Below are 10,534 nucleotides of genomic sequence, written 5' to 3'. Positions count from 1 at the left end.
GGATGAAAAGCAAAGTCGACCTCAGTGGAATTTGAACTCAGAACGTAATGGCAGACGAAATACCGCTAAGCATTTGGCCGGGCGTGCTAACGCTTCTGCCAGCTCGCCGCCTTTCAGTTTCTATCTATGAAATCTACTCACAAGGTTTTGGTCTGCTCGGGGCTATAGTAGAAGACAGTTGCCCAAGGTTCCACACAGTGGAAATGATTTTGAAATCATGTAGTTGGGAAGCAAACTTCTCAACCATACAAGCATACCTGCACGTCTTCTATTTACATTAAAAAAATATAAAAGGTAAAATGAGTGTGAAACCTGTTAAAAACTTACCTTCATGGTCCCTTCCACAGCAGCAATCCCTTCCTTATTGAGAAACATATTATAAGGATAGATACGATAAATCACGTCTGTTAGTGATAGGTGTGGATGACTATTCTGAAATTTAAACAAAGTATATTCATATACACAAATTTTACTTATACACACACATATATAAATACAGCATCATTGTCATCATCATCATCCATTTTCCATACTTGCATAGGTCAAACAAAATTCTTCGAGGTAAATTTTTCAATGAACACTGGAGACTCGTGACTGCTCCCACTATCTAGACCATTCAAGCTAAATTTGAGAATATTTTTTGTATCTCCTTTTTTCAGGAACAGCTTTGATGCATTGGTGAACAATCAACAGTGTTGGGAGCATAAATTTGTAGTTGAGAAAAAGTTAGCTGATATGGAGAACTGGAAGCCATCTAAATATTTATTTCTTCATTGCCCACAGGGGGCTAAACATAGAGGGGGGACAAACAAGGACAAACTGGTACTTATTTAATCGACCCCCAAAAGGATGAAAGGCAAAGTCGACCTCAGCAGAATTTGAACTCACAACATAACGGCAGACGAAATACTGCTAAGCATTTCGCCCAACATGCTAATGTTTCTGCCAGCTCACCGCCTTGAAGCCATCTAAATATTGAAAAAAGAGTTACCTGTACCATGATGATTTGTGCCAGGTGTCAAAATGCCAACATCATAACTGCTGCTCAATGCTTTGTGAACTCTATAAAGTCTTTAAGAGGTGACAGATGTAACAGAGACTACAAAGCTGTGGCCAGCAGGAGGGACACAGTAAGTGTTCTGACTGCATCCGCATGCTCAAATTCATTCAGCAATTGATGAACAGGACCTTAGGCTCAATTGAAATGGCAATGTGAAGCTGCTGAAGACTATGGCTTGTGAGGGTTGCTGCTGGAAAACCGTATGTGTAAGGATTTGGCTCCTTACCATACCACCAGAAAGAGTCAGAAGTGGTTGCTGGAGAATTTCTATGACCTTACTAGCCCCAATTTCTGGCCTTCTAATTTTCCCTGATTGCAATCCCATGGAGTACTACTACATGCAGAGCATAGCTGAGAAAGACACCAACCATTCTGCCTGCAACACCAAAGCTAGGCTGGTGGTCAAGATCAAGAAGGTGTTTGAAAATCTTCCCAGGCATACAATGAGGAATGCATGAGCCAGGTTCTGGAGCCCTCTTGGGATTGAGGTGGAAGCTGAGAGCAACTACTTTGAGAAAACTGTTATCTCCAAGACATAATCTAGTTGATATTTTTCATTGTTTTAAAATACTCTTATTTTTGGATGGAATATTGTGTTTTCTTTCCCTTTTTTGCAAACTGTCAAATTTAGCCCAAACACCCTGTACTACCCTTAAGATGAATAACAGAATAAGGAAGAAATGGAGGAAAATCATTTGCATTCTCAATCAAGAATATAAACTGTCTCTTTTAACATTCCATCAGTGGAGTGTCTAAGGAAGGAAAGGATATATATACACACATACACACAATTTTATGTGCTGGTGCCATATAAAATGCACTAGTGCCAGTGCCACCTAAAATGCACTCATGTCAGTGCCACATAAAATGCATTCATGCTGGTGGAACATTCAAGGCACCCAGCACACTCTGCAAAGCAGTTGGTGTTAAGAAGGGCATCGAGCAATAGAAACCATGTTAGAACAGACAATGGAGCCTGGTGCAGCCCCCGGGCCTTACCAGCTTTTGTAAAAACCATCCAACCCATACCAACAAGGAAAACAGAAAGATGATGATGATGATGATGAAAGTGTAGTATAATGAAAGAAACTTACTAGAACAGCTATCATAGCTGAAAGATTATCAATGGGAAAGTCAGGTAAACCAAGAGAAACTGATTCCTCAGTAAGGAGTGTGGTGCCAAAGGACAACATCAGAGATAGTCTGTGGAATAAAAAAATTCAGAAATTATTAGTACTTCCTGAGACTTCAATTAAGGATTATTTTCCCACCCACTTCCACTGTGCCCCCAAATTATCTTTCCTTTCCCATCACCATAGCCTCACTCTCGTCATACGCAACACCTACTTCCCTCTTCCCCATCTACTCCTGCAAACCTACCCAAAAGCATGTCATCTCTCTCTCTCTCTTCCATCTTTATGCTTACTGTATCATTTCTTATTTCTTTACTGCCCACAAGGGGATACACACAGAGGGGACAAACAAACGGATTAAGTCGATTATATCGATCCCAGTGCGTAACTGGTACTTATTTAATCGACCCCGAAAGGATGAAAGACAAAGTCGACCTCGGCAGAATTTGAACTCAGAACGTAGCGGCAGACGAAATACCATTAGGCATTTCGCCCGGCATGCTAACGTTTCTGCCAGCTAACCGCCTTGCTGTATCATTTCTATTCTGCTGCTCTGCACTATCAGACATCTCTTACTCCCCCACTCACCCCTGGCCACAATGCCCCACTCATTCCTACCCGTCTCATGCCCTGAAGGTCCACCCTAACACCATATCACCACTATTTTTATCGTTTCCCAGCTCCACCCTGTCACATCTACCCTCTCCTCTTAAATGTGAGTAGTCATGTAGCTCCTCTACAGCAAGAAACCTGTCCTGCTCTGGCCATTTTCTCTCATATTTTAACCCCACCCCCTATTCCTCATCTCCTAGCATATCTTTGTCCTCCATCCCTTGGGGTTCATAGTCTTGTAAGCTGCATGGTGGTCTCACTAGTGCTGGTACCATGAAAAAAAAATACATCCAGTAATTGTGGTAAAGTGGTTAAGAAGGACAGACAGCCAGCCATAGAAACCATACCAAACTAGACACTGGAGCACAATGCAATCCTTAGGACCACTGAATCCTGTCAACCAAGTTCCTCCATGCCAGCATGAAACACAGGCATTAAATGATGATGATGATGATGATGATGATGATGATGTTATGGCCTTAAGCGCTTCTCTTAAATTGACTGGATTAAACTGAGAGATTAAACTCTAATATTAATCTACTGAAATAGACCATCAAGTCCAAGTATGCCAGTATTATTACTAATAGTTGTGAGCCCTAAATTTCAATGATATGGCTTTGCCACTGGTGTCATTAAGCCCTAGGTCAATCCTAATTGCATAAACCATTCAAAAACATTCCAGTTGTGCCCATCCTGACTTTTTGTGCCTAACTATAACTGCATTGTCTGATGTGTACCACACTTTTCTTAAGATGGTAAGATGTGATCTGACAGAATTTGGCTGCTATTTCTAGGAGATCAAATGACTCCAAAGAGGCTTCCTCATCAGCTCCAAGAATACAATGTGGTGGTACAGTTAAATGTTTCTTACTCAGATAATATTTAACAGGTAAAAATGTGAAGTATGCTTCACTACTGCTCTACCCAATCCACATACATATAAATAGGCACAATGTAAAGGTACAGTGAACCCCAGTATTAATTTAATATCTTAATATGCATAGATTGCCGCCTATGTCCAGCAATCCATACAGCAAGACAAGTAGATGCACCAATGAAGGAAGCTATGAAATCGCTCATTCTACTAGAAATAGTAGGTTGAAAATTCTCCCTCAAAACACACCTTATCATTGAAAAAACAAAGGACACAAGGTTCAAAAGCAAGTTTCTTAACCATACAGCCATGCCTACACCAACATCATCAACAACATTTAATGCCCATTTTCCATGCTGGCATGGGCTGGACAGCTTCACAAGAACTGGTAAGGCCAGAGGCTGCAGCTGGTTCCATAGTTTGTTATGGCTTGGTTTCTATGGCTGGGTGCTCTTCCTACAGGTCTTTGAAATACTGAGATGTTATATTTTTTTTAATAATCTAAGAATTACATGCTGCTCAATATTACTTCTGTAATTTGATGGAGATAAAAAATACAGTAGTTAATTCATAAGAGACAACTATTCATCATCATTGTTTAATATCCAACATCGATGCATGCATGGGTAGGACAGTTGACAGGAGCTGGCCAGGTAGAAGACTACCCGAAGCTACTGTGTCTGTTTTGGCAGGGTTTTTATGGCTGGATGCCCTCCCTAACACCAACCACTCTACAGAATGAACTCAGTGCTTTTTACGTGGCACTAGCACAGGTGAGGTCAGTTTTGACATGCTTTTTACAGCTGGATGCCCTTCCAAATGCCAACCACTTTACAGAGAATACTGGGTGCTTTTTTATGTGGCACCATCACCAGTTCTTTTTACATGACAGCAGCACCAGATATGAAGAAATGAAATCACACTAGCTTACTTATTTGATGAGATCTTTGGTCCAATTTCCTGCAGCATTTCTAAATGTTCCTGCAATAGAAACAAAGGAATTAGTTTTATATTAGATATCTGTAGAATGAAATAGTGTTCTGTTAAATATCATCATCATCATCATCATTTAACGTCCGCTTTCCATGCTAGCATGGGTTGGACGATTTGACTGCGGACTGGTGGAGCCCGAAGGCTCCACCAGGCTCCAATCTGATTTGGCAGAGTTTCTACAGTTGGATGCCCTTCCTAATGCCAACCACTCAGAGAGTGTAGTGGGTGCTTTTACGTGTCACCGGCACGAAGGCCAGTCAGGCGGTACTGGCAACGGCGACGCTCAAAATGGTTTGTAAATATGAGTTGTTATGTGTATTCACATACACATAAGTTCATTTCACAATCACAAGGTCTAAGATGCAAATCTATCACGTGACAGCTTCAACAAGTTTCTTTTGTATTTGTTTTCTGTTGTTTGTTTTTTTACCATGACCCTCAGGTTGAATCAAGCCGTTTAAGTGAAATTGGGTACACAAAAACTGTGTAGATTTCTTGTTACATGGATTGTATCTGTGATTCAAAGCTCCAGCCATGTCATACATTATGTCATGCTGTTTCTGCTCGAGGATTACATTAAGTGTATACATGTCCAGGGAATATCCAGCCACTTTTATGTAAATTTAATGAGTAGGTAATTCAACAGAAAAAAACAACTGAACACACACACACACTGTCAAAACTGATGAAGATCCATTATTATTACAAGATATCGTTATCATCATCATCATTTAAGGTACACTTTTCCATGCTTGCATGGGTCAGACAAAATTTATAGAGGTAGATTTTCTACAGCTGGATGCCCTGCCTGTCACCAACCCTCACCTAGTTTCAAGTAAAGTAATATTTCTCCATGGCCAGACATGTTTTCACAGAAGACTAGAAATAGGTGCAGGCATGGCTGTGTGGTAAGAAACTTGCTTCCCAACAACATGGTTCCAAGTTCAGTCCCACTGCATGGCACTTTGGTCAAGGAACTTCTACTATAGCCTTGGGTCAACCAAAGCCCATCATGTGTGTGCATGTGCGTATGTCTTTGTAAAAGAAAAGGAAGGAGAAAGACGTAAATTAGAGAGAGGGAGAGGGAAGAGAGAGAGAGAAACAGAGAAATGGAAAATTGCCTTATAAAAACAATTCTTACCTTAAATGGTAATGCAGAAATTCCTCGAGCTTGGAACCGAGACCGCAAGGGTGGATCAAGTGGATTGCCTTTGTACCGAGGAACAGGAAGACCAAGAGCAATCACTCTGAAATCTTCATGGACCCGAACTAGGTTCTGTTTGTCTAGTTCCTCTTTAGAATAATCCTAAAAGTGAAAAAACGAGAGGATGAGAAAACCTTTCTTCAATATTTACCATAACCAAAACACAACTGTTCTGTCATTCTTTGAAACTATATAGGGTATATTTTAATATCTATCAAATCTTTAGATGGAAACAAGGTAAATATTGTTGTGGTTATTATTATAGTTTAGCCAAATGCACATGCATGAAAGAAGGAAGGAAAGAAAGAAGGAAGGAAGGACAAAAAGAATAGGATGGTGACAGACAGGTAGGGAGAGAGATAGATAGATAGACAGAGTGATAGATAGATAGATAGATAGATAGATAGACAGGTAGGTAGAAAGAGAGAGATACTGACTTTCAACAACTGGTCATAGCGTGATGCTGCTACCAAGAAGCGACCATCTTCAAGTTGCATTTCTCGATTCTCCAAAAGATTGTTCAGCACAGGAAGGACATTTCTTTCAGCTTTTTCAATGCCCTCAAGAACCAAAACTCGACCTTTTACAGCAGCATTCACAGCACACTGAATGGAAAAAAAAGAAATTATTAACAGCCTTTAGCAAGAACATACATTGTACATTTGCAGTCCACCTTAATCTATGAAATAAAAGATCAATAAATATATTAATAAGCATAGGTGAAGGCATGGCTGTGTGGTTAAGAAGCTCACTTTGCAACCATGTGGTTTTGGGTTCAGTCCCACTGCACAGCACCTTGGGCAAATGTCTTGTACTATAGCCTACAGAATAAGTGCCACACTTAAAAATAATTTCAGGGGGCAATCTTATTCAACTAATACCCTGCCATGGTTGCAGTCCAATGATTAAAACCAGGATTAGATAACGTACTTTTGGATATACTATGACTGAAAGAAAAAAAAAAACAATCAAAGCTGGTATAACTGGCTCTCCATCGGTTATGACAATGAGTATTCCAACTGATCCAATCAATAGAACAGCCTGCTTGTGAAATCAGCATGCAAGTGGTTGAGCGCTCCACAGACATGTGTATGCTTAACATAGTTCTAAAGGAGATTCAGCATGACACAGAATGTGACAAGGCTGGCCCTTTTGAATTACAGGTACAACTCATTTTTGCCAGCTGAGTGAACTGGTATGCTTCTGATCACAGGTGGTCGTTTCGATTAGGGGTTGACCTGAGATTAAACAACAAATATCAACAAAGACAGAGACAAAAAAAAAAACGATGTTTACCTGATCGACATAGAATGCATTTCCTGCAAGAATTTCACGTCGTTGCTTGAGATCAGATTCTGAAGTATCTCTGGACAAAGATACATATTCTACTTCACGTTTTGTCAGCTCCTGCATAAAAAATAAATCATGTAGTAGTAGTGGTAGTAGTAGTAGCAGCAGCAACAGTAGGAGGAGGGGGTGAGAGGATGAGGGGGTGAGAGGAGGAGGAGGAGGAGGAGAGGAGGCAGAGGGGATGACCATTATCATCATCATCATCATCATAGTTTAACGTCCACTTTCAATGCTGGCATGGGTTGGACGGTCTGACATGGAGCTATCCAGGTTCCAACTGTCTGTTGTGGCATGGTTTCTAAGGCTGGATGCCCTTCCTAATGGCAGCCACCTAACAGAGTGTGCTGGCTGCTTTTTACGTGCCACCAGCACAGGTGCATTTACATAGCACTGGCACAGGTGCGGTAACACAGCACCAGCATGAGTGCTTTTAAAGCATCACCTGATGGTGATTTTATTTGGTACTAACCAAGGGAGACAAAAATACTTACCAAATACATCATGGCCAGTTGTCTTCGGATAGGACCAGGGGAGCCAATCAAAAATACATCTTGCTCCAGTAGATCCTAATAACAAGAAGAACAATAATGAGTGATTAATAGATTTCAAAATATTTATTATAATTAAAAATTCACAATGCACCTAAATACTTCTAGTGGTGCTCTGATGTGTTGCTGTGTACTGAAATGCACTGATGTAAAGTGGTGTATTGGTTCATTAGTTTACTAATGCACTGTAGCACACTATTTGAGAACTGCTGGGATCATCATCATTGTTTAACGTCCATTTTCCATGCTGGTATGGGCTGGACAGTTTGACTGAGGTCTGGAAAGCCAGTGGGCTGCATCAGGCTACAATCTGATCTGGCAATGTTTCTACAGCTGGATGCCCTTCCTAACGCCAACCACTCTGAGAGTGTAGTGGGTGCTTTTTACGGGCCACAGGCATGGAAGCTAGCCAGGTGGCCCTGGCATCAATCACATTCAGATGGTGCTTTTTATGTGCCACCAGCATGGGAGTCAATCAGGGGGCATTGGCATCAACCACGTTCAAATGGTATATGTGCCGCCCGCATGGGATTTTCTACTGGTGGATGCTCCTCATCTTATCATCCCTCACTTGTTTCCAAGCAAGATATTGAAAATGAAAGACACTGCTTATGTGACAGTGATACTTATTTATAACTATCACAGGACATCAAGATGAGAACACACACATACACACGTGTGTGCGCGCACATACACATGATAGGTTTTATTCAGTTTCAGTGTACCAAATCTAGTCATAAGGTTGATTCAAGGCTATAGTAGAAAACACTTGCTCAACATGCCACACAGTGGGACTGAACCCAAAACTCATGTGGTTGACAAGCATACTTCTTAACCACACAACCATGCCTGAATATTTCGTCAGAACACCAACAGGTCTTTGAAATACTGAGATGTTATATTTTTTTTAATAATCTAAGAATTACATGCTGCTCAATATTACTTCTGTAATTTGATGGAGATAAAAAATACAGTAGTTAATTCATAAGAGACAACTATTCATCATCATTGTTTAATATCCAACATCGATGCATGCATGGGTAGGACAGTTGACAGGAGCTGGCCAGGTAGAAGACTACTCGAAGCTACTGTGTCTGTTTTGGCAGGGTTTTTATGGCTGGATGCCCTCCCTAACACCAACCACTCTACAGAATGAACTCAGTGCTTTTTACGTGGCACTAGCACAGGTGAGGTCAGTTTTGACATGCTTTTTACAGCTGGATGCCCTTCCAAATGCCAACCACTTTACAGTGTAGACTGGATTCAGAAATTTATAAACACAATAAAAAAAAACAATAGTGAATATACCTTTTGCATTATCCATCTTAGATGCCGGAGAACAGCTTGTGATGGGTTTGAACAGACTGAAAACAAAAACATAATTTTGAAATAATTCAAGAAATAAAATTCAGTTAAAAACAGATCTCAAAAATTAATTGCCTAAATATCTGGGATAAGTTTTTGAAAATTGTAACCTAATTAACCCTTTAGCATTTAAAATGGTCATATCCAGCCCAAATATTCTACTGCTTTATGATCAAACTAATCATATCTGGCCTCTCGCATCTACCCTACAATGTCATTCTACAAAAATACAATCACATCATTGAAATCTTGAAGCTAGAAGATAATGATTAATTCAAAACAATGTGAATAAATAAGCATTACATTTGACAAAGTAATCTGAAGACTAAGTCATCTTAAACATTTCGGTTTAATAAACTTTCAGTAGAGACCCAAAGTTTGCATCATCATCATCATTTTACACCAGCTTTTCCATGCTTGCGTAAGTCAGACAGAATTTGTTGAGGCACATTTTCTATGGCTGGATGCCCTGCCTGTTACTAACTCAGAGAAGCAATGGACTGAGTCAACTAAAATAAAAATGTGTGTGTGTGTGTGTGTGTATCATCACCATCGTTTAATGTCTGTCTTCCATGCTAGCATGGGTGGGACGTATGTGTATGTGTGTGTGTATATGTATGTGTGTATGCATGTGTGTCCTTGTGTATGTGTGTGTTCATATCTCTTTGTCTTGATATCACGCCATAGTTGTAAATGAGAGTCACTGTCATGCAAGCAGTGTCGTTCATTTTTCAATATTCCTCAAAAACATGTCTGGCCATGCAAAAATATTACTTTACCTAGAAATAGGCAAAGGTTGGCAACAGAAAAGGGCATTCGTCCATAGAAAATCTGCATCCATCCTACCCATGCAAGCATGGAAATGTGGACATTAAAATGATGTTGATGATGATGATGATAATGATAATGAAACAGTGGCTGGTCAAAATCTGTAGGTAAACATCTAGTACAGTATAGAATTAGGACAAAACATGGTGAACCAGTAACTAATTTAAAATACAAATCAAATCAGTGAAAAATTACCCCCACCACCACCAAAAGAAAACACAGAAAGTATTAACAAACAATAACTAATATTTACTTACTGTATTTAACCGGTACTAATTCTGGATTCTGTGGTTGTTTAAGCACCTTCTTGATATCACCGATGCTGACATGCTTTGAGGCTAAAAGAAAGAACCAAAAATAAAGAAATTTATTTTATAATATGACTAAGTGAAGGATAAATGACTCAGGCATGCTTTCCAACCACATGGTTTCAGGTTCAGTCCCACTGTATGGCACCTAGGGTAAGTGTCTTCTATTATAGCCTTGGGCTAATCAAAGCTTTATGAGTGGATTTGGCAGATGGAAACTTAAAGAAGCCTGTGTATATATATATATATATATATATAT

General features: G+C 39.9%; 1 protein-coding gene across 1 annotated transcript in view; it reads right to left on the bottom strand.

The window, feature by feature from the left end:
• The window catches only part of LOC106871189 (von Willebrand factor A domain-containing protein 8), an 85,720-nt gene that overhangs the window by 68,772 nt on the left and 6,414 nt on the right, over positions 1-10,534 (bottom strand). Inside the window, exons 2-10 of the mRNA XM_052974539.1 lie at positions 10,225-10,305; positions 9,083-9,138; positions 7,718-7,792; positions 7,173-7,283; positions 6,314-6,481; positions 5,814-5,978; positions 4,611-4,660; positions 2,155-2,263; positions 328-432 (exon numbers count right to left, since the gene is read on the bottom strand). Of these exons, the coding sequence (XP_052830499.1) occupies positions 328-432; positions 2,155-2,263; positions 4,611-4,660; positions 5,814-5,978; positions 6,314-6,481; positions 7,173-7,283; positions 7,718-7,792; positions 9,083-9,138; positions 10,225-10,305 (920 nt within the window). The remainder of the gene's footprint in view (positions 1-327; positions 433-2,154; positions 2,264-4,610; positions 4,661-5,813; positions 5,979-6,313; positions 6,482-7,172; positions 7,284-7,717; positions 7,793-9,082; positions 9,139-10,224; positions 10,306-10,534) is intronic.

Source organism: Octopus bimaculoides, chromosome 18 (genome assembly GCF_001194135.2).
Source record: "Octopus bimaculoides isolate UCB-OBI-ISO-001 chromosome 18, ASM119413v2, whole genome shotgun sequence".
In the NCBI taxonomy this organism is placed as follows: Eukaryota; Metazoa; Mollusca; class Cephalopoda; order Octopoda; family Octopodidae; genus Octopus; species Octopus bimaculoides.
The sequence above is the reverse complement of the archived record's forward strand: the minus strand, read 5'-3'. Positions and strand labels throughout refer to the sequence as shown.